Source organism: Panthera uncia, assembly GCF_023721935.1.
Source record: "Panthera uncia isolate 11264 chromosome A3 unlocalized genomic scaffold, Puncia_PCG_1.0 HiC_scaffold_12, whole genome shotgun sequence".
Lineage (NCBI taxonomy): Eukaryota > Metazoa > Chordata > Mammalia > Carnivora > Felidae > Panthera > Panthera uncia.
Genome location: NW_026057579.1, coordinates 125,635 through 151,008, shown reverse-complemented (window position 1 = coordinate 151,008; position 25,374 = coordinate 125,635). Strand labels below are relative to the sequence as shown.

At 37.1% G+C, this 25,374-nt stretch overlaps 1 protein-coding gene across 1 annotated transcript in view; it reads right to left on the bottom strand.

The window, feature by feature from the left end:
* The window catches only part of DNAH6 (dynein axonemal heavy chain 6), a 217,528-nt gene that overhangs the window by 143,247 nt on the left and 48,907 nt on the right, over positions 1-25,374 (bottom strand). The window contains exons 13-21 of the mRNA XM_049652036.1: positions 25,049-25,200; positions 24,066-24,218; positions 19,890-20,141; positions 16,485-16,613; positions 12,222-12,335; positions 10,128-10,271; positions 3,488-3,700; positions 2,565-2,657; positions 1,024-1,143 (exon numbers count right to left, since the gene is read on the bottom strand). Of these exons, the coding sequence (XP_049507993.1) occupies positions 1,024-1,143; positions 2,565-2,657; positions 3,488-3,700; positions 10,128-10,271; positions 12,222-12,335; positions 16,485-16,613; positions 19,890-20,141; positions 24,066-24,218; positions 25,049-25,200 (1,370 nt within the window). The remainder of the gene's footprint in view (positions 1-1,023; positions 1,144-2,564; positions 2,658-3,487; positions 3,701-10,127; positions 10,272-12,221; positions 12,336-16,484; positions 16,614-19,889; positions 20,142-24,065; positions 24,219-25,048; positions 25,201-25,374) is intronic.

The following is a 25,374-nucleotide window of genomic DNA, read 5'->3' as shown; positions in this document are numbered from 1 at the left end:
GGGGCAGTGGTCACTTTATTTTTTTTATTTTTTATTTTTTTCAACGTTTTTTATTTATTTTTGGGACAGAGAGAGACAGAGCATGAATGGGGGAGAGGCAGAGAGAGAGGGAGACACAGAATCGGAAACCGGCTCCAGGCTCCGAGCCATCAGCCCAGAGCCTGACGCGGGGCTCGAACTCACGGACCGCGAGATCGTGACCTGGCTGAAGTCGGACGCCTAACCGACTGCGCCACCCAGGCGCCCCGGCAGTGGTCACTTTAAAACACACACACACACCCACACGCACACACACACAATTTTTTTAATCTTAAGATTTAACTAATACCCAAAATGCTATCTTGCATCATGATACCCATCAGTACTTGACCCCATCTAGACCGGCATCTAGAACTCCATTGTAAGGTCTTTTCAGGCATGTGATAGGTTGCTGTGAAAACTTTAAATGTAAACTTCACACCACACTGTCAGTTTTTGTTTCACTGAAACTATAGACTTACAAATAAACAAAAAACATGGGGAACATGTAGGAGCTGAGGATGAATCCAGCTAACAGCCAGCAAGAAACTGAAGCCCTTAGTCCCAGAGTTGCAAAGAAATGATTTCTGCTAACAACCTGAGTGAGCTTGGAAGGGAACCCTCCCTGAGCTGAACTTCTGATGTGAATTGAGTCCTGGCCCACATCTTGATTGAACCTTTGAGACCCTAAGTAGGAGACCCGGTTTAAGCCACATCTGAACTCCTGACCCACAGAAACTGTGGGCTAATAAATGTACACTGTTTCATACCATCAAGTTTGTGGTATTCTGTTTCATGGCAAAAATAACTAATACAAGGAGATGGCATAATCATCTAAAGAAGAGCTTAATATATTGGCATTTTCCTTACATTCTGAACATAATAAAATATTGACAATTAAATCTTGTATCTAAACTACATAATATTTAAATGATTGAAATGACTTCTAAGGTTCTGTGGCTCTCCAATTTTCTGAGTGCATGAATTGAAATTGTCCTCACTTACCAGTGTTTGATTAAATAAAGCAAGTTGTTTCTGCCAGTCATCCACTCGAGTTTTCAGTGGACCAACGTAACGTGATGAGGCAATGGTTGCGATGTTGATGGTGCTGTCATCAAGAAGGACCTTTAAAGAAAGACGAAAACATGCAACATCATGTGTTTGTGCTCTCAATGATAATACAGATATTTAATCCCAAGAGTCTACTTAGAAGCTTTTTGAATAAATAGCTTAGTACCACCTACTGTTTCCTACCCATCCACTTCCCTTCCTTATCCACTTTACCATGATATTCTCTCAAAAGTCACCGAGAAGAAAACTTTTGATTGCCAAATCTTAGACGTTTCTGTAATTATTAATGGCACATGTTTCTGTTTGGCTCAATACTCTTTTCCTCACTTCCCCTACTTTTAGGTATCTGGTATCTTCTTTATACCATTTGGTCATGCAGGCTTTTATTTCTCAAAGTACTCAAAACTTGCAAAATAAGCTGTCTCCTCTACCAATGAAACATCACTTTCTCTCAATTATCTTGAGGAAGAGGGAAACTAGCTCAGAATGACTACGAACAGTGTTCCCTCTACCTTCTTCCCCTACTTCCCCCACCTTACACTACAGCAACCCTCACAAGACATGTGCATTCAAAAAATGTGTCTGTGAATCTAAAGGCTTTTAATTGCTCTATTTAAGTTGTGAATTTCTTGAGAACAGAAGTGCCACCACCTAGCACCACTTGGCCTCATCCTGCCTGATTTTCATCTTGGGTCTGCTCTGCCATCCACTGCCCAGAGTGACATCTGGCCTTACTCTTCCAACCTACACCCAGCAAAGCCATTGCATCCCTAGTTCTGACCTGGGTACACCCTAATGGGCCAGGGCTTTGCTTTTTATATTTAGGCCATAAGACACAGATCCTTTGGTTAAACAAAGGTGCCCTTGGATTTTAAGTCATTAAGAATATTCCAAAAACATGGATTAGATTTATTTTCTTTTGGTATTCATAGAGTATGGTCATCTATTTCCCATCTCAAAAAAATTCAAGTGAACCTAGTTTCCTAGTGTGCTATGAATCTGAAATGCTTGTTCATGTTTTGTTTTGTTTTGTTTTGTTTTTTTGCCTCATTTAAATGGTTTGAAATGCCCTTCATTCTCATCTATGTCTGTCAAATCCCATTTACTCTTTCAAGTCCAGCATGTCTTGGCTGGTCTAGGAAGGGTTCTCTGATCACTTCAGCCATAAATTATCTCTGGCTTTTCTAAATTCCTCAACAGTTAACTGCAGGATCATAATTCACACACACACACACACACACACACACACACACACGATATATATATATATGCCATATTTATTGCTTTGCTAGATACTTCATGTACAAGCATTCATGTCATTTATTCATATTCATATTTTGCCTTTCCAAATAGATTTTTTCTTATTTAGTAACTCTCATATTTCATTTCTCCATCATAACCTCCTACAGAAGATTCAGGGGTAGGTCTGACTTAAAAAATCTTTACCACAGGTTTTCAATAACTCAGTTACCCACCTGTATGTCATCTGTGCCACCCAGGATAAACACATCTTTGGAGTCACGGTGAGGGAGAACGACAAATTCAGTTGTTTTCCAAGAATCTTCCACCTTAGAAATAATTCAAATCTTAGAATACCTAAATTCATTTGTGTTTAAGCGCTCAATAAATGTATGTAGAATGAAATAAATGAAGATGGGCATTGAGGAGGGCACCTGTTGGGATGAGCACTGGGTGTTGTATGGAAACCAATATAACAATAAATTATATTTAATAAAAAAAATAAATAAGTGAAAAATCCATAATTATCCCATTCTCCTCCTGACTGCCTTTAAAACTCAATATTTTCTTCTTGGTTAAAGCATACTGATAAGCTAAATTTTATTGACAAACATTAATACCTAAGAATAACTTGTGATACCTTAATGTGTATCCTTACCACTTTATGCTTTAATATAAGGGAAATATCAAAAAACTATAAGGAAAATATTTTTTTACACAGGTGATTTGTAGGTATGTGTGTATTTTTAGGATAAGGAGGTAAGTAGCCTAAGTAGGGAAGTTTCTTCAATGTCTTTTGTAGCATTTCACAGTTTTGGTTTTTTTTTTTTTTTAGTAGTTTGAAAGATAATGTATTTTGCTATAAAAGATCTTCCTTGGTATGTGGTTTTTTAAATAAGCATGCCAATTTCAAACTTCGTTGTTAACAAGTTCCTATTGGGCTTGAAGCTAAGTAGAAAGAGGATATTGATAAAAGTGCTGATGATAATGATAATGATAATAAATGTAGGGAAAGAACAGAAAGATGGCTGATAATGAGAGGGTGAAAGCTGCAGAGTTGAAAAATCCATCTAGATGAATCAAAAGTTGGTGATCTTCATGCTAAATATGAAAACCTTTATATTCCCTGATCTTGAGAATATATATTTTTCAGGTTTACCTTTTTAAGAATTATTTCTAAGGCAGCTTCTCCAGAAGCCTGTCCAGAAATGTCCTGGATTTCTTGGCCAAAATCGAAAACATGCAACTCAGAGAGCTTCTCCAAGGTTAATGGAATGTCAAGGTCCACTAGGGTGGCATCAACTGTTTGTTCAATAGCTGCCCAATGTCTTGGCTTCAAAGTTGGATTCCTCAAGTCAATGATAACTGGAAGCTGGAAAGCAAACACTCTCAAAGGCACCTTGCTTTTTATCTTAAAAACATAGCTCAAGGCTTCTGGTTTTAATTCAGGAATGTAGAGAATTGGAATGAACACTACTTACACTCTTACAAAAAGAAATATCTGGACAAATGAAAAATTAATGACTTCTATCGAGCCCACCAAAAAATTAAGGTTGCAGGGCAACCAACAAACTCAAAATTTGGGGAGAGACTGGTTTCTCTACAGCAAAAAAACAGGACCTGAGAATTTGCTTACCAAAGACAGATGCCTTGGGTTGTCATTTAAGCTAGTAAGAAGATTCAGCTAAATTTTACAAATAAATTGCTAAAGAGTGAGAGTAGGGTAGCATGAGAGTGTGAAGTCCCTGGGGGCTACAAATATAGAGGTGTTCACAGGGAAGAGTGGGGAGAATCCTAAGAATGCCTACCTGATGGTACTGGCTGGGGAAGGAAAATAACAGCTACTATTATAACTCTAACCAACCCATTTCTCCTAGTTTCTTTATGGAACAAAAGACTTAATGTCAGGGAAGTGAGCAACAAACACTGTCATTTTAAACACTGGTAATAACCCATTGTAGATTTCTGTATATAACTGGAGAACCAGAACTGGAAAAATAAAAGCTCTACTCATGGAGAATAGAAAGAAATACATTCTAGGCTCATTACTACAGCTAGAGGAGGGGCAGAAACACCTGTGAAGGTCAGAAGTCTAAGCACAAGGGACTTAGTGCCTTGCTAAGATAGAGGCTTAATCAGCACATGAGGGAATGCCCCTCCTCATCTCTCCCATCAGGCTAACAAATATTGAATAAAAATAACAGTACAATACAGACTGGTTAGCTGTAAAATACAGATTTTCTGTGGGGACAATAAAAAGGGAGGACCCAAGGTCACAGAGAAACAAAAGTTGAAAAAATAATCTTTGGCAAACCATAAACACAAGTTATCAAAAGAATAATTTGAAGGCTGTAATAGACTAAGGGTAACCATAGCAACATCAAACCTCAAATCCAGCCCAACTCCTTACTATATTTAAGATAGCATGCCATACAAAAAAGCCAAGTAGAAGGAAAGACATAAAAATTATTTACTCTAGTATCTACTGTACCATATAAGATGTTTGCCTTTCAGTAAAAAATGTAAGAACTGTATAAAAAGTGAAGATAAACATACATTTAAGAGACAAAGGAAATAGAAAGATAGAATACACACAATGTTGAAATTAATAGAGAATTCAAAATAACTGTAATTAATATGTTAATGGCTCTAATGGAAAAAGTAGGCAACATACAAGATCAGATGGGAAATGTCAATAGGAAGGGTGAAGCTATAATTACAAATTAAATAAATGTTAGAATTGAAAAAGGCAGCAAGAGAGACAAAGAATGCCTTTGTTGAGCTTGACACAGCCAAGGAATCAGTGAACTGGAAGATAAGTGAGTAGAAATTCCCCAAACTGGCACATGAGAAAAAATAGTGAAAACAAAAGAAACCCAAGCAACCAAAAACAAAAACCAAAACCACAGAACAGAACAGAACATCCAAGAGCTATAGGACAGCAATCAAGTGGTCTAAAATATGCAATAGAAATCCCAAAGAAAAAATAATGGCCGCATTTTTTTTTCCCAAAATTAAAGACAGACACCAAACCACAGATCCAAGAAACTCAGAGAATGCTAAGCAGGATAAATGCAAACGGTAAACAACGACAACAACACATACCTGGGCATATCACATTATACACTGACAAAAACTAAGAAAACGAGATCATCTTGAAGGCAGTCCAACCAAAAAATACATATTATCTACAGAAGAACGGGGACAAGAACTAGAGCAGATTTCTTGTCAGAAACCATGCAAGCAAGAAAGCAATGAAAGGATACTTTTAAATTGCTGAAAGAAAAAACAAAACCTGTTGACTTAGAATTATATATCCAGTTAAATTATCATTCAAAATAAAGGATAAAGACTTTTTCAAAATGGAAATTTAGGGAATTCATTGTTAGCATACCTACTCAATAAGAAATATTAAAGGAAGTTCTTCAGGCAGAATGAATATGCTATGAATCAGAATCTTAGATCCATACAAAGAAATGAAGAACACTGGAAATGGAATAGAGGCAAAATAAATTTCATTTTGTTTCCTATTTTTATTGTCCTGAAAGATGATGATATAAAATAAATTAGCAGCAATATATCATGCTTACAGTACATGTAAAGGTAAAAGTACAAAAAAAAATGAAAATGATGGGGTACATCAAAGGGACACAGAAGTCAACTGAGAGAATCTTGATGGCCAAAGTGGTAATGATTTAAGCAAACAATAAAAATGTAGTATTGCATTATATATTTATTATATTATTATATTTATTATAATCTAATAAAATATATATCCACAAGTTCATATTGACACAAATAAACAACTGAATGAATGGACGGATTAGTTGGCAGACAGATAGATAAGCAGACAGAGAACAGACAAATCTATATAGAAGATACAAATGACCAACATCAACAATGAAAAAGACATCACTTCTGATCCCACATACTTTTAAAGGATAATAAAGAAATACCATGATCAACTCTATGTCTATATATACAAAAATACACTATAAAACCCCTCAAGAAAAAAAAGATAACCCAAATAATTCAATATGTATCAAGGAATTCAATTTCTAGTTCAAATCCTCCCAATAAAGAATATTTAATGCTGCAATGGCTTCCCTGGTGAATTGTGCTAAAAATTTAAAGAAGAAATAATGTTAATTCTACACCATCTCCTCCAGAACACAGAAGAGGAAGACACACTTCCCAATTCATTTTAATGTACAAAAATCTCCTAAAATTAAAAAGTGAATTTAGTAAGTTCACAGGATATAAGATCAGTATACAAAGGTCAATAGTATTCCTATATAGCAGCAATGAACAACTGAAATTTGAAATTAAAAACAATATTATTCAGGATAACATTAATACTTAGTTATAAATCTAATAAAATACATGCAGAATCTATGTATTGAAACTACAAAACTTCAATGAAAAAAATAAAAGAAGACAACTAAATGAAGAGATACGCTGGTAATAGATTGGAAAATTCACTCTGGTTAAGAAGTCAGTTCTCTTCAAATTGATCTATAGATTCAACACAATCCTTCAAAACTTGCCAACAATTTTTTATACATATCAACAACCTAATTCTAAGATTTATATGGAAAGGTAAAGGAATTAGAATAGACAAAACAGTTACGAAAAAAAGAACAAATTTGGAGGACTTATGCCTACCTGATTTCAAGACTTACTAAGTATAGTCATCAAGACAGTGTAGTACCAGAGAAAGAATAGACTCAGAACAACAAAACAGAATGGAACCCAGAAACAGACTAAAAAATATTGCCAGCTGACTTTTCGCAAAGGTGCAAGGATGGTTCAATGGAAAAGGATGGTCTTTTCAAATAATGGTCCTGGATCAAATGGATATCGATATATAAAGAATGTAAACCTTGACATGTATGTCATATTTTATGCAATATAACTCAAAATAAATCATAAACATTAATGTAAAAAAAAGCGTAAAACTACAAAACTTCTAGAGGAAAATACAGGAGAAAATCTGTGTGACCCTTAAGTTTGGCAAAACATTTTTAGGTACTATACTAAAAAGATAATCCGTAAAAGCAAAACATATAAATTGAATTTTATTTGGGTTAACACAGTCTGTGCTCTGAAAGTCACTGGCATCACTTCTTGGCCTTTTGGCTAAGATCAAGTGAAAGTCACTGGCAAGGGACTAAAGAGACAAGCTGCTGAGTGGGAAAAAATATTTTCAAGTTACATATTTGAAGAAGGACTTTGATCCAGATTAGGTAAAGAGCTCTTAAAACACAGTAATAACAAAACAAGCAACTAAATTAAAAATTGGGCAAAGAGCCAAACACATATTTCAGCAAGGAAGATAAAAGGATGGAGGAGAAGCATTAAAAAAAAGATGCTCCACATCATTAGTCACTAGCAAAATGCAGGGTGACCACTGTGAGCTATTCTATACATTTACCGGAGTGACTAAAATGAAAACCAAGCCACACCACACAAAGCCCTCCCCAATGAGAACAAGTGCTGGGAGGCTGAGGAACATCTAGAATTCTCACACGCTGCTTGTGGGAAGGCAAATCGTTACCTTTGAAATACAACTGGGGGAATTTCTTATAAACATATACATACACATACTTACCATGCCACCTAGTAATCTCACTCCTAGTTATCTACCCCACTGAAGCAAAACCTCATGTCCACTCAAAAAGCTATACATCACTGTGTATAGTAGCTTATTAATAATCGCTTTAAAACTGGTCATAACCCACATGTCTTTCAATGGGTGAATAGATAAACCGATGGCAATAATACTACCCAGCAATAAAAATAAACTGTTGATTCACATAACAACATGAAAGAATCCTTTTTTTAGATATTCTAATTCACAGAGATTGTACAGCTATCACCACTATCTAATTTTAGAACTACCACTATTAACTACCTATCACTATCTTATCACCCCAAAAGGAAACCCCATACCCATTAACTCTCACCACCCACTTCTGCTTCTCCACAGTGCCCGGTAACCACGAATCTACTTTCTCTTATCTATGGATTTCTCTATTCTGAACATTTCCTATCTATGACACCACATGTTATGTAGTCTTTTTGCGACTGGCTTTTTTCACTTAGTATAATGTTTTCAGGGTCATCTATACTGTAGCAGGTATCAGTACTTCATTCCTTTTTATTACTGAATAACATTCCATTGTATGGATATATTACATTTTGTTGATTGAGTCATTAGTTGAAGACATTTGCGTTATTCTCACTTTTAGCTATGATGAATAATGCCTCTAAGAACATTCATGTGCACATGTTTGTGTAAATATATGTTTTCAATTCTCTTAGATACATGCTTAGAAATGGAATTACTTTTGAGAAACTGCCAAACTGTTTTCCAAAGAAGCAGTACCAGTTTCTAATTCCACCAGCAACATGTAAGGGTTCGAATTGCTCCAGATCCTCACCAACACTTATTATATAATCTATCCTTTCGATGATAGCTATTCTAGTGGGTATGGACTGGTATCTCATTGTAACTTTGGTTTGCATTTCCCTGATGGCTAATGATATTCAGCATCTTTTCATATATCTTCTTCAGGGACCTGTCTATTCAAATCCTTTGCCCATTTTAAAGGGTTATTTCTCCTTTTATTTTTGAATTATAAGAGTGTGTTATATATTCTGAAGATAAGTACCTAGATGCATTTTAAATGCATTTTTCTAAGTGAACACTGACAGACCCAAAAGGCTGTATATTGTATTATTCCTTTTAAAATTCCATTTATAAAATGAAGAACTTTAGGGACAGAAAACAGGTCAGTGGTTGCCTAAGACTGGGATGGATGGAGGGGCTGATGACAAAGAACATCAGATGGGAAATTGGGGGGTAATGGAATGATTCTGTAGAGTCCTGTTGTGTTGGATACATGATTTTACCCACTTGTAAAAACCCACAGAACTATATACCACAAAAAGTGACTTTTATTATATACAAGTTAAAAAAAATCCACTAGACCTTTGAAGGAATGCAAAATGGAACAAAGACTGTGACAAATAGATTTGTTTACAATTGTACGATATAACCACACAAAGGGCAATGGAGAACAAAGAGGCTGACGTAAGTAACTTTGGAAAAGCGTTTTTACTACATACTGTAAAGTGAAAGAGGGAAAAACTGCAAAAACGCTCTTCTTGGGGAAAAACTGCTTCTTGTTGTGCCTGAAGTTTTGCTTACTTTTCCTACCCATGTCTTCTTTCAGTCCTTTCTCTCATCTTTTTTAAAAAAATCTAAAACTGCTTAAAAGGATAAAATCATACTCCCGTTCTTTCCCATTTCAAGTACTCATTTAGCAGCATTAGGTTTCAAAGAGCCAGCTTCACAAACCCACTGCTGGGCTTCTCAACCCTCACATCGTGGCATGTCTAGAAAATGGCATGTGTGTTTGGCGCGGTGGTACAAATGGACAAGACTGCACTAGCTTCATCTGGCTGTCTAAGGGCTGAGTGGGTCAGCATCTTGCCATCCCCTCCAGCCGATTCCTGCACTAAGATCCCTAACACAGGGGATGGGGGGGGGGGAGGCGGGGGCGGGGGAAGCTCTTACTCTGAATGCCCCTGAACCAAGGTATTCAATTCATGATTTGGCCAATTGAAGATAAGGATGCGGTCTGTCTCTGAAAAGATTGAATTGGTCTGTTCTTTCTTTTCTCTCTGCTAAGCTAATTTAAACAGGGGAGAATTCCGGACTTTGGTCTCATTAGCATCAGGTAGTAATGGATGGACTGACCTGGAGTTTTTGAAATAATTTCTACCAAACTTACCTTTTCTTTCATTTTTTCCACCTTACATTTTAGCTGAGGAACTACACTATTGGGTGGCAAGCCTTTTTCCAATTGAGTCACAAATTTGGCATATTTAGAAACTTGACTATTTAGGACTTCTGGATCCAGGCCATCAAATTCGGACTATAAAAAGTAGAAGAAAAAAAAAAAGTTAAGACATATGATAAGGGCAACCTTGAAACAGTAAAATTTTTTACTTTACTCAGATTTTCCAGTAGGTAAATTGTTAATCCAAGTTAACTCTATACTTTTGGAAATGGTTTTACTTATTAAGATTGCCAATAGTGTATCAGGCCTCGCTTATTTATTCCTTTCATGTTCTTGTCTCCCACATCATCAAATGCAGTATTACAATCCCTGTAATTTATTCCCGAGAGCTAACTCTTGTAAAAAGACAACTAGCTACTAACTAGAAATTTCTCACCCAGTAGTCTTCTATTATTTGATTATGTACACTTTTAATATATATGATTTAAAGATGTACCCCAATATATACACGTATCTATAAACATACTTCTCAGTTATATAAACAGAGAGACAAATACTGTATGATCTAACATACATGTGCAATCTAAAACAAAACAAAATGAAATGAAAAGAAACACATATAGAGAACAGATTGGTGGTTGCCAGAGGTAGAGGTGGGTGTAGGTGAAATGGGTGAAGGAGTAAGAAGATATAAACTTCTAGTTGTAAAATAGATAAGTCATGGAGATTTAATGTGCAGCATGGTGACTATAGTTAACAATACTATATTACATATTTGAAAGTTGCTAAGAGATCTTAAAAGTTCTCATCATATGGAAAAAATTGCCAAAATTATATATGGCAATAGATGGTAACTACACTTACTGTAGTGATCATTTCACAATATACACCGATTATACATTTGAAATTAGTATGTTATATGTATTTATAAACCTTCCTTTTCTTTTTTTCTTTCTAGGTTCAATATTTCCTTTCTGTCCCCTAATGGGTTTTTTTGTGTGTTTCCTCTGATGAAATCATCCCATTTTTGAAGTTTCTGTTCCAAAGTATGGTGGTAATGAGAAAACTCTCAAGCTTTTTCTTTACTCCTCAGGAACATTTTCTACCTCTGAGATAAGTGATAAAGGAGTTATACAGGAGCACTTAAAATCTTTGATATTGTAGCATATATCTGTTTGTTTTCTGTTTTCCTCACCAAAAGATAAGTTCTGTGAAGGTTTGGACTCTGTCCTTTTTATTCTCTACTGGTATACCCAGCACTTAGAACGCTGTCTGGCAAACATTTTCTGTGTCACTGGTGTTTAACCCAGACATGTGACTTCTAATTATAGGTATTAGCACAAGTAGGCTGAATGAGCAAGTGTAAAAACAATATTTGTAAAGTTGATGGTATTTCTAACATGTCTATATCACATGTAAAAGAATAGATGGCCATCTATTCTCCCTTCTAGAGGGCTGACCCTTATCAAGATTTGAATTTTTGGTAGACCCTAGAAACCAAATTCTATGGTGGCTGTTGGTCCTTGGCCCCCTAATTAATTTACTGTTGAGCTCGGAACTCATTACTCTGATTCTATTCCATCACAGTGAACAAAATGGTTTCCTTTGTTGTCAAAAGAAGAACAGAAACCTAAACTAACAGAAATCTAAAGTGTGTAGATCACAAATAAAATTCTACAATCCTCAAGAACACTTTGGTGGAGTGTATCATGACAACACTGTATTCAGAAGCCACAAAGCAGTTAAGCTTCATGCAGTGAGGTCTTTTGATGCTTCCTTCATTTAGCCTTCTTAAATGGAGGACTCAGGAAGCCTACCTTACAAGAATGCATTCTGCTCTGTGGTATACAGTGACAGAAAGACCTTTGCACATTTCACTGGAAAGCTGATAATGATTCTCATAAAATTATAACATTGCATATTTTACTTAATTAAGACTACTCTGGATTGTTAAAAATCATAATTCATATTATTAGGATTTTAAATTTAATTAATAAAAAATGATTTCAGGATTGAGAGGGTTTTTTTGGTGTGTGTGTGTGTGTGTGTGTGTGTGTGTGTGTGTAGTGTGTGTGTGTGTTTTACCTTTAACCATTCTTGTTGGAGTTGATCCCATTCAGATAAAGAATCCCAGAGCAATTGTTTGAGCTTCAACTCAGCACTAACTTCTTCCAAAGCTTCAAACTTGGATACTTCTATCTTTAAAAATATAATAAGCAAAATGCACTATTTAGTTTTCAGATATAAAGATCTTATGTTACCCTCCTATTAGTAATTCTTGATATAGTGACACTTAGCAGAATGTGGGTGGGTCCTAAATGGGGAAAGAAAAAGAGAGATAGAAACAAATGAAAAAAAAACAAAACAAATCACACACCCCATGTATGTTCAAATTTCCAGTTGAGTGACAAAATATAATGCTTTATATTTCCTTAAAACTTAAATATTCTGCAAAAACATAAATATTATGAGTACCATGGGCATTCTTTTTCAAGTTGGATCATATATGCCTGGCCTTTTTAGGAAAACAAATGAGTCTTCAGAGGTACTGATTTTCTTTGGGGCATGTATACCTAGATGACAGAAGACAGAGATATCTGTGAAGTAGCTGGTGGAGGGGCTGGGGAGCTTTAAGATGGAAAGAACAGCCTAGTTTCTTACTTCCTTCTGACCCTGTGGGCTGTATATGAACCCCATAAAGAGAAAGACTGCAAGAAAATCTGAAGAAGCTGTTTTCATGAGAAGTGTATTAAAACTGACTTGGCTTAGAAGTGGGCAAACCCCCAGGGGGGTTGTTTGCACAGAAACTGAGCCTTGTGATAAGCTAAGGCTTTGAATATTCCATCCAACAGCAACAGAATACACATTCTTTTCAAGTGTACATGGAACATTCCCCAGGACAGAGCATATGATAGGCCACAAAACAAGTCTTAGCAAATTTAAGATTAGAATCATACCAAGTATCTTTCTCAAACACAATAGTTTGAAACTAGAAATCAACAAGAGGAACGCTGGCAAATTTACAAGCATTTGGAAAATAAACAACATACTCCTGACCAACCAGTAGGTCAAAGGGGAAATCAAAGAGAAATTAAAAAAAAAATCTTAAAAAAAAAAAAAAATCTTGAAACAAATGAAAATGGAAACACAGGATGTCTAAACCTCTGGGATACTGGAAAAGCAGTTTTGAGAGGTAAGTTTATAGTGATACATGTATATATTTAAAAAAATGGAAAGATCTTAAACAACTCTACACAACAAGGAACTTGAAAAAGAAGAACAAACTAAGCCCAAAATTAGTAGAAGGAAGGAAATAAAGATCAGAGTAGAAATAAATGAAATAGAGACTAGAAAAATAGAAAAGATCAAAGAAATTAAGAATTGGTTTTTCAAAAAAGATAAACAAAATTGACAAGCATCCAACTAAACTAAGAAAAAAAGAGATTATACTCAAATAAAATCATAAGAAATACCATACCTGATACCATAGAAATACAAAGGATGATAAGAGACTACTATGAACAATTTTATGGCAGCAAACTAATTCAGTTAAAAGAAATGGACAAATTCCTAGAAACATATAATCTACCAAGACTGAATCAGAAAAAAATAGAAAATCTAAATAGACCAAAAACAAATAAGGAGATTGAACCAATAATCAAACACCTCCCAACACAGAAAAGTCCAAAAGCAGATGGCTCCAGGAGCAGATGGCTTTACTGGTGAATCCTACCAAACATTTAAAGAATTAATGCCAGTCTTTCTCAGACTTTTCTTTTTTCTTTTTCAATATATGAAATTTATTGTCAAATTGGTTTCCATCCAACACCCAGTGCTCATCCCAAAAGGTGCCCTCCTCAATACCCATCACCCACCCACCTCTCCCTCCCACCCCCCATCAACCCTCAGTCTGTTCTCAATTTTTAAGAGTCTCTTATGCTTTGGCTCTCTCCCACTCTAACCTCTTTTTTTTTTTTTTTCCTTCCCCTCCCCCATGGGTTTCTGTTAAGTTTCTCAGGATCCACATAAGAGTGAAAACATATGGTATCTGTCTTTCTCTGTATGGCTTATTTCACTTAGCATCACACTCTCCAGTTCCATCCACGTTGCTACAAAGGGCCAAATTTCATTCTTTCTCATTGCCACATAGTACTCCGTTGTGTATATAAACCACAATTTCTTTATCCATTCATCAGTTGATGGACATTTAGGCTCTTTCCATAATTTGGCTATTGTTGAGAGTGCTGCTATAAACATTGGGGTACAAGTGCCCCTATGCATCAGTACTCCTGTATCCCTTGGGTAAATTCCTAGCAGTGCTACTGCTGGGTCATAGGGTAGGTCTATTTTTAATTTTTTGAGGAACCTCCACACTGTTTTCCAGAGTGGCTGCACCAATTTGCATTTCCACCAACAGTGCAAGAGGGTTCCCATTTCTCCACATCCTCTCCAGCATCTATAGTCTCCTGATTTCTTCATTTTGGCCACTCTGACTGGCGTGAGGTGATATCTGAGTGTGGTTTTAATTTGTATTTCCCTGATGAGGAGCGACGTTGAGCATCTTTTCATGTGCCTGTTGGCCATCTGGATGTCTACTTTAGTTTCTCAGACTTTTCGAAGAAAACTGAAGAGGTGGGAATACTTCCAAACTCATTTTATGGATCCAACATCACCCTGACATTAGGGATCTAGCCTTGTCTTAAATAAGAATTAGAAATAATTTCTTAGGCCAGTTAGGTCTTCACTCCTATCTCCCAAATGATTGAGAGCTGCAGAAAGAAGGTGAGACCTGAATTGATCATGAAAGAAGAATTAATCAAGTATAGATACAGAGTGTAGAAAGTGGGGGACACACTTTTATTTCAGGCTCTGTCTCAAGCAATGCTATCCCTTCTGAGCCAAGAAGTGCCCACCTGTTAGTTATAACTTTTTATCAAGCAGTGTTTCCTTGGTACCTCAGTTCCTACTGTATACTATCCTATCTTGTAGATTAGTTAACTTAACCTGGGAACAATTTTGAATCCTAGTTTTCCAATGTACAAATCTCAAGTACTGCACCAGTCACATTGTCTAGTGCCACAGTCATTATTCTGCAGATTGCCCCCACCAAGCCCTGGGCTCTGGAGTGGAGAGCTCCTCAGAAACTTGCTGGCCATCAATTTGGGGCTCTGGAAAATAGGTACATTCCCATGTGAGGTCCAGTCATTCCTCCAAGACTATTGGGGAGACTAACAACACCTCTCTCACTGCTGGTGGTTCCCTGGTTTTGACCCTAGGAATCTTTTCTTTTCCATTCCCTTCTTTTTGGTCTCTTTGGCACTTATAGCTTTTAGTCATTTCTCTTCATTTTTTGAGGCATATCATTTAGCCTTTGAAACCTACCCTTTTTTTTAGGATCCTATCCCCTGGCTTAGCCAAAGTCTCTTGTTTCACTAAACTGGCACATCAAACCAGGGCAATTCAGGCAATATTCATGGAATCATAACACACCCAGGAATGTAAAAGAAGCTCGATTATTACTTAAGAAAGACTAGAAGGGTTTTAACTGACCACAATTAAAAATCTACATACATATATTTAAAAAAAATTTTGTTTAACGTTTATTCATGTTTTGATAGAGACAGAGCGTGAGTGGGGGAGAGGCAGAGAGAGAGGGACACACAGAATCCAAAGCAAGCTCCAGCTCTGAACTGTCTGACAGCACAGAGCCCAACATGGGGCTCTAACTCACAGACCGTGAGATCATGACCTGAGCCGAAGTCAGATGCTCAACTGACTGAGCTACCCAGGTGCCCCTACATATATTATTTTTTTATTGTTATTTAAAAAAAAATTTTAATGTTTATTTATTCTTGAGAGATAGAGACAGAACATGAACAGGGGAGGGGCAGAGACACACACACACACACACACACACACACACACACACAGAATCCGAAGCAGGCTCCAGGCTCTGAGCTGTCAGCACAGAGCCTGATGTGGGGCTCGAACCCATGAACCATGTGATCATGACCTGAGCTGAATTCTGATACCTAACTGACTGAGCCACCTGGCGCCCAGAACATACATATTTTAACCTAGAAACTGTAGTCCCTGGTCTGAGAGTTTATCTATAATTCATCATTATTTTATATTAAGAAAGATATTTTATCTCTCATGTGTACTAATCTTTAAACACTTCAAATTCAGAGAACACTTCATATTTGCACTTCAGACCATTCCAGCACAGTGCCTAGCACATAGGCATCCCAACATTGAATGTTTAGAACTACATTGCTGAGGGTGTTTGTGCATGAATGCCATTTCTATGCATATGTTTTAAAAACAGATGTGTAGAGCTGTTCTTACCTTAAAATTCTTCTGATAGGATTTATATTGAAATGCACGTTTTTGAAGATCATCTAGAACCAACTGCAGATCGTGCAACATGAGCTTTATTTTGTCTTGGTCAGCAGTAACATCTAAGATCTGTGGATCCTGTAAAATTAAGATAATTTTTGATTAGTCATTCCTACTTTTTCATATGGACCATTAAGTGAATTCATAAACACTTCCAAAAATATTTTTTCTAATTCTTTTCACTCTGATTTTTAGAAAATGATAAAGTGGCTGTTTTTCTTGCATTTAAAAACAATATATGTACATCGTGAAAAGTATAAAAATGTATAAAGAAGTGTTATGGGGACACCATTGGTTTTCAATAGGACCTAATATATTTTCCCTCTTCTACTTCATTTCCTACACTTCAACAAGACTTCAGGTAAGGAGAGATGCACGCAATAGGGGAAAGAAGGAAGAGGACATTATCTAAGGGAAATTTTCTTTTTACAATAACAGAAATAGAAAGCCCTTTGATTTCTGAGAGGTAGGAAGAGAGAAGATAAAGAATAAGTGGTCAGACGTAAGTTTTCTGCCTGACCTGTTGGGGTTGAAAGTCTGTCCAGTGAATGGGAATGAAAAGGTTCAGATGCAAAGAAGAAGCACCTAACTAGGTTTGGGAGAATCTGAGAAATTGGAAGAATCAGAACCATTATAGCCACAGCTTGGGAGGCTAATTTCTGATTCAGTATGATACTGCACTCAAAAGGGCAACATGTTCTAGAAACAGCTAAGGGAAGTGTCTAGGCAGACGGGCCTTGTGTTGACACTCTGGTGCCTCCTAGCTTGGTATGGCACGTAGTGGATCATGAAGTTCTCAAGTGCTTGAATCTAGTGATGGGAACTGCTACAAGGACTGGTGGACCAGAAGCAGTCTGAGGTCAGGATAAGAAGGTGATAGATCACTTGAGACTGTAGACTATGGTAGAAATGATGGACTACAGCAGCAGTGGTCAACATGGTACCTAAAGAACCAAGAAAGAGCCTCAGCTAACAGCTGCCTGGGACAACCAGGCCCAGCCCAGCCAAACTGCACTGGAAGTCCTGTGGTCCAAAAGGCAGCAAGAGGACTGGATGCCCCTTCCCTCCATCCACCAAGAGGAAATTCAGACTCCCACTTCTGGAGCAAGAGGTGGGAGACGCTGAGAGCAGGGGTGAAGAAATGTCTGAGAGGCATTGTGAATTGAATTAAAATCTATCAAAAAGAGACCAAGCTAGAATGAAATGGACATTTCAAACTGAAATAAACTGAGTTATCATCAACTGTCACACTTAGGTTTTTTTCTCCAACTCCCTCCATCAGCAGGAGTAGAGGTCTTGACAGCAAGATGGTGTCATTCATGAAAATACTAAAGTTGTAGTTCTTTGCTCAAGAGTGATAATGAATTCATTCCAAACCCTCTATGAAAGAAGCACTTGCTGAGAGAACCTCTGCTGTCACTTGTGTGTGTGTGCATCATGCATGATCACACAGGAAGCACTTGCTGGCACTTGCTCTCTCTAGCAATCCACATGCATTTATATAGTTAACAGCAGACTATCAACCATTGGAAGTAGAATGTCTAAGCTTGAATCCTGGTTCCTCCCTCTGTTATTTGTGTGACCCTGGGTAAGTTACTTAACCTGTCCCTGTTTTCTTCTCTATAAAAGGTAAATGATAAAACCTTATAAGTGCTCTGAGCATTAAATGAGTAAAACATGGAAACATATATAAGAGTGTTCCAAGAGGCATTATTCATTATTGTCAAAAACTGTGAACAACCCCAATTTCCATCAACCATGGAATAATTGAATTGTGGCATAGAACGAAATACTATTTATTTTTTTTAATTTTTTTAATGTTTATTTATTTTTGAGAGAGACACAGAGCATGAGTGGGGGAGGAGCAGAGAGAGAGGGAGACACAGAATCTGAAGCAGGCTCCGGAGCCTGACGCAGGGCTTGAACCCACAAACCGTGAGATCATGACCTGAGCCGAAGTTGGACGCTTAACCAACTGAGACACCCAGGCACCCCTAAAATACTATTTAGCAACAAAGGTAGATAAACTACATCCAGTCACAGCATCACAGATGAATCTTAGGACTGTAACAAAATCAAATAAAGGGCATACTGTATGATTCTATTTAATTGAAGTTCATAAACAGGCAAACTTGATTTATAGCATTAGAGTTGAGGGTAGTGGCTGCCTTTGGAAAGAAAGAAAGGGCTAGTGGTTAGAGGGCATCCTAAAGGTAGCAGTAACATTATGGTTCTTGACATGAGTAATGGATACTTGGGTGTGTTCCATTTTCTGATAATTCATGAAGTTGTAAAGTCATTACAGTTTTTTTTTTCTGGTGAAAAATACAAGACTGTTTCCATATAAAAATAAAAATGACAGCAAGTCCTTAGAATAATACCTGACACATAGTAAACGCACAATAAATGTTAGCTACTTTTATGTTTCCATGTCAATATGTATAAGTGTATATCGTAATCTTTAATGTCTGCATTGTATTTCTTTGAGCAAATGTACCCTAACACATTTTCTTCCTCCTCTGATGATGGACATTGAGATTTTCCCAGTTTTTCTTATTTGATTATAACTTTATATGGTTTATACTTCTGTGATAAGATTTAGTCAATGTTAATAACAAAATAGTAGATCGTTACAAAATTATATTTTCATGCGTGCTTCTGGTAAGAATCACCCAGAAATCTCTTAAAAATTCCCCTTGTATCTTTTGGGTAGTAAAATTGTTGCAAGTTAACCAAATATTCTTCATTATGCTTCTTCCTAAATGGGAATTTTCTAATATGTAGCAAAGCAAACTTTAAAATTGTGACAATAGCTACAAAATATGTTAAAAAGTTATAAAAGCACTCATTTCAAAATAATGAATACAAGTCAGGAAAAAGAAAATATATACACTTTACTTGCAATGTTCTGGAGTTAATTCAGTACTTAGAGGTTCAGAAACACATTCAATTTTAAATAGCTCAAAGACATTGTTACTTGGTTAGAATGAAACCACAAAAAAATAAAAGTTAAATTGGATTAAAATGAAATATAATCCTTAAATAGTTTAATTAAAATATAATAGTCAAATTTTACACAGATTTTTTTTTATTTTTACTTATTTAAAAAAAAATTTAATGCTTATTTATTTTTTGAGAGAAAGATAGTGTATGTGAGTGGAGTAAGGACAGAGAGGAAGACAGAATCCGAAGCAGGCTCCAGGTTCTGAGCTGTCAGCACAGAGCCCGATGTGGGGCTCAAATTCACGGACTGCAAGATCATGACCTGAGCTGAAGTCAGACGCTTAACCGACTGAGCCACCCAGGCACCTCTCACAGATTTTTTTTTTTTTTTTTAATCCTGCTTTAGTTTACCTGTGCGTGTAGCTTTACTTCATTCACTTCATTGGTTAGGTCTTCAAGATCTCTGCCCAAATGCAGAGAAAACTGCTTAATGCTTGTTTCTCTGTCACCCACAGATTTATCAATGGCATTCCGAACTGCAACAATGGATGGCTTCATAGTAGCGAAAACAGCAAAGTCTTCAGGAGGTGTGGGAACCTGATACTGTTCAATGAGCTTGTACATTTGAATCACTACATTCCCTTCATCTTCAAGGCTTTCGATCTAAATAAACAGAAACACTAGTTGCTTATTAAATATATCAGAGTCCTATATTCCCTTTCAGCTTTATCTAATAGGAGATAGCCACTGTGCACTATGAACATCACACATTCATAGCCAGCACCTGAGGCATATGCTTAACATTACGATCAAACTGGCTGAACCCTGCTGAGTGATAAATACAGTGATTGCTACAATACAAGTAATCAGGCCCAGGAGGTAGGTTGTTCAGAGCTGACCACAGTTAGTATTACTCTTATAATACTTAGTATTACTGTTTATTTTCTCTCTCTCTCTCTCTCTCTCTCTCTCTCTCTCTCTCTCTCTCTTTTTTCTTGCCAAGCATTAAACAGTAAAAAGTGCCAATATTTAGTTTTCAGAGACAGCATGTACCATCAGGGTGCTTAGTTGTAACATTTGAGCTTCCAGACATGTGTGCTGAGCAGGGATTGTCCAGAGCAGCTCCTGAGGCGTGCACAGGTCATGGTTCTGACTGCGTGTTCCCCACTATCCTTTTAATAAATACTTCTACTACCTTCAACTGACTATTAAACATCTTTGCTTTGATGTCCCACCTTCAGTGGACAGTGCCTTTCCTAATTTTGTGGGAAGGGACTCTCCGGTTTTGGGGGAAGCCTTCTCTTTTCCACTCAGCCACATGGTTATATGGGGAGCAGCCATGTTTGGACAACTTGACCCAACCTCCTGGCCACAAGCTGAACCAAGCAGCACAAAACTGGGACTTCATGAACTGGGCTGAGTCTGCCCTCTCTCTGAACATGGGAAGAATTAGACAGTAGGTGTTGGCAGAGGCCATTTGTTTCCATGTAGAAACAAAGCATGTCGTTGACATGAGAAGAGAACTGCAGAGAGGCTTTTAGAGAAATGGTTCCCAACCGTTAGCTTGAGATTCACAATCACCTTGCTCAACAGATTGTTGACCCCTTCCCCTGAGCTTCTGATTCAGAAGATCTAGGGTGGAGCCTGAGAATATACATTTCTGAGTTTCCTGCTGATACTAATGCTGCTGATCTGGGCCCACCCCTCCAGAACCAGCATTCTAGAGAGGAGCAGAGATGAGAGATGGAAAGAGAAAGGCCTTTCTGGTGTATTTATGCTTCTCTAGTTCTAAGTTCCTATCCTTTTTTAAGGCTAGGCTCTATGCATGCCTTTGGATTCCAGAAGATAACCCTGCAAACGTAGAATAAATGTTCTCATCTTTCCAAGCTAACTATGTGAGTTTTTGTTACTTACAACCCAAAGTTGAACATCTTAATAACATCTTAAACAAGTAATAAATAGAACTAGGTTTCTGTACACCAAGATCTGTTCATCTCCCTATGCTTCCTATACTTGGCATAAACATATGTCCATGTTTCTCTGAGAGCGTCTTGGTTTACACTTAATATCCTGGCAGAATGATTAATAGTGCCTCATTCACTCTCAAAATTGGCCTGGTCAGACAGTGATTATGTGGCCTACCCTACTCATACTGGTTAGTGATACCTGTTCCCTGCAGAAAGATATCCAAGAGTAGTCATAGACTTCTCTTGCTGTCCCCACGTTCAGTTGCCCACTTAGTCCTTTCAATTCTACTAATAAATTTACTAGAATCCATTCCTTCTCTCCTATCCTTGAAAAATATAGCTTTAGCTACAATTTATCTGCTTTCTCTACCAAGCACCCTTTCTCCATCGTGTACCAATTGCCACATCCTGCTCTTGTCATGCTGCCTCAGGTCTTTGCACACAATTTCCCTCTCCTTGGAATCCTACCTGAGTAGATGTATTCTAGGACATAGCTTGAATATCCCATCTTCCACAAAGCCTTCTGTGATTCATAGCCAAGAATGACCACAACTCCTCCCAGTCCTACAACAGTATCCTGTACCTATACATATTATATAATAATTATCTGCTTTCATTATAGACTCTGAGCTCCTTGAAGGCAGGTTTACTCATTGTTGTAACCCCTGTCCTCTGTAAGTGGGTGTTCACTACACTTTCTGAGTTCCAAAAAAAACTGTTCATGTATGGAGAACGTCTCCCTAAGGGAAACTGCCTCCCCAACACAACACCCAGAAATGCACACACAACTTGGTGGGGATGGACACAGTCTGGGTTTTCTGCATGGCGCATCAAGTCTCCTGTTCAGGAACAACAGAGTGAGAGCAATTTACCCTCTGCAATGTGATCCTAACTTCCTGTCATAGTTTATATAACAGGATGGAGGTGGGAAGCTGAATGCATTTAATAGACATTGAAAATTAATATTGGGGGGGAGAGAGAGAGAGATTCTCTCTCTCTCTTGGTGGCTGGCTAGACTTGCAGTATGTAACTTGGGAGCTGCTGTCAGCCATGTTTGCTGCTGTGGGATGAAGAAGCAGAAGCAGCAAGTCTGTAGAGAAAGAGAAGCAGATCAGATCTGTAGAGAGATGCAGAAAGAAAGGCTGGAGAGAAAGAACTACCTGGATTTCCTACAGTCTTCTCATTACTGGTTCTGGTAAATTCCTAAGCCTACTTACCTTTTTGATGAAGGGGTAGGGTTCCATACTACTGAATCCTTAAATAGGGCCCCCTTGGCCTAAGCTAGCTCATTGAGGTTTAGTTATTTGTCCAAAGCACCTTAATGACTACAAATTGACTACAAATTGGCATCTCTAGACTCCTGAGATAATATATATGTACATCTGAGGGAAAGCCACAATACCTGCCCTTTTGTGAAGATGAGCTTCTTTAAATGAGAAACAAAATTGTTACATTTAAATTAGTGAATCACTGGGTTATACACCTGAAACTAATATAACGTTGTGCGTCAACTATACTTCAATATAAAAATAAATTCGAAAATGTCAAAAATGGTTACTTTTATGGGACCATGAAACAGCCTTTGCTGTTAAAAATATGTAACAGACTATCTAGTGGTTAATGACTTATCTTACTCAGTGCACATTTTTTATTTGTAACATATCTTCAATTTCCAGATATTTAAGAAAATAATTTACCTCTATTTCAAATGTCAATTGATATGAATGAAAGCTTATGAAAAATGACAACTGAGATTAAATGCTAGGTTGCCTGTCACAGGGAAGATCCTGTGAGGAGGAAACCAAATTTCTAGAGAGAAAGAAATAAGGGAGACAAAGGTCTAAGTGTGTGTGTGAGAGAAAGAGAGAGAAAGAGCCAGTGGGCTGATCAACAAAAGAGTGTGTGTGTGTGTGTGTGTGTGTGTGAGAGAGAGAGAGAGAGAGAGAGAGAGGGAGGGAGGGAGGGAGATAGAGAGAGAGAGAGAGAGAGAGAGAGAGAGAGAGAGAGAGATGACCCTACCACCGGCACCACTTAAGTCCCATATCTACTCTTCTCTCCCAACCTCCACCTCCCTATGTAAGCTAGTTTGAATTGGGTTTTATTCCTAATGGTGAGGTTCTTGACTATCATGCAGATATGGGTTAAGGGTCAAGACTTCCATTATGACCAATGTATAGATTACAATTCCATGATCATTGATCACAAAGAAGAATTGCAATAAACCATGATTGAGAGCACTGACTTTGCAGTCAGAGACCCAGAGCTGGGTAGACCCAGCTCTACCATGTAACAAGCTTTGTGATCTTGGACAATATAACCATTTTTAGTGTCTTTTTCCTCATCTATGGAATGAGAATAAAAATTATCTATACTTCTTAAGTTTTTGTGAGGATTAAAAATGTAATATATATTTAAAAAATTAGTGCAATTCTTGACTAGTGGTGAGAGTTTGATCAGTGTTAGCTGCCATTATTGCTGTGATGTAGGGTATTCAATTATATTGTCTGAAAGTGTTCTAATATTTTGATAGCTGTTGTTGACCTTCAGTCCCTCAATTTTTATTTGTTTTCCTTACCTACCACAAGGTCTGGAATGTTGAGTCATATAAAAATCAACCTACCCTTTCCTGAATTTCATCAAGAAATACTAAGCTGTTAACATATTCTATGGTGGTAGTTGGAACAAATTCAAGTTTATACTCTGCATCTTGTGCCTCAGAGATAATGGCATCCACTTTTTTCTTGCTTTGACGAGGAAGCATATAATTTAGCACCTAGGAAAGAAAAAGAAAATGTAAATCATAACTATTTAAATATTGCCACTTTAATAAATATTTTAAATAAATCCTAATTAAATTAGCAGATATTGGCTCTGTCTTCTGTCATTTACACTAGGGGTCAGCAGAGGCTTTCTGTAAGGATCAGATAGTAAATATTTTAGATTTGTAGGACATACCATCTCTGTTACAATTACTCAACTCTGCCCTTGTAGTGAGAAAGCAACCATAGGTAATACAAAAGCAAACTGTCATGGTTGTATGTACAAAACAGATGGTGGACTGGATTTACCCTGTGGGGTATGGTTTGCCAGTCCCTGTTCTATACCATTGTCTCACTGGAGGTATTTGAGAATATTATAGGCATACCCTGGCTCCAAAGGAAGACATCAAAATTATTTCAGGATCAGTACAAATTTCCTCACCTCTACAATTCACCAAAATATAATCAGATCTTTAGGGACAGTTTCAGAGCAGGAAATGATGTCCTAAACTTGACCTCAACCAGCATTCCCATGGGGACACTGAGCTGTTATAGTAATATCTCTTCTGCAGGAAGTGTTGAAATGCTCCAACAAAGAAAAACAGAATGGGGAATAAGAGGCTACTCTGAGGCCTGTAAGTGCCCTTCCTTCCCTCATCTGAAAGCCTACTATGCTTGGGACAGAGAGAATATGAGACCTTTCCTAGATATTAAGGATGCTCAGTAGGTTATGTTAATTTTAAACATTTGCAATACTACAAAATAAAGATAGGCTATTTGTGGTGGAAAAATTATAAAATAATTATACAGACTACAATTAAAATGTTTCCTAGTTCATAATTACCTCCAAGCATCTCAAAGGTGATGGAATTAGTTTTTCTTTTAGCAGCTTTGTATCAATGAGCAGCAATCCTACATTTCTGGTGGGTCTTAGAGCTATTGCGTCCTTGTGCTGTCTGTGGTATTTTTCCAGTTGTTCTCCAAAAAACTTAACATCTACATGAAATTATAATATAAGGCATAAAATATATCATATCAAATTTTAAAGGGTTATTATGAATATGGTAAAAATCATTGCATTAATAAATTTACATACATATTTATAATGCTATTTTCCTAATGCAGAATTCCACGTATAACTTCAAAATGTTAATTCATAATGCTTTATAT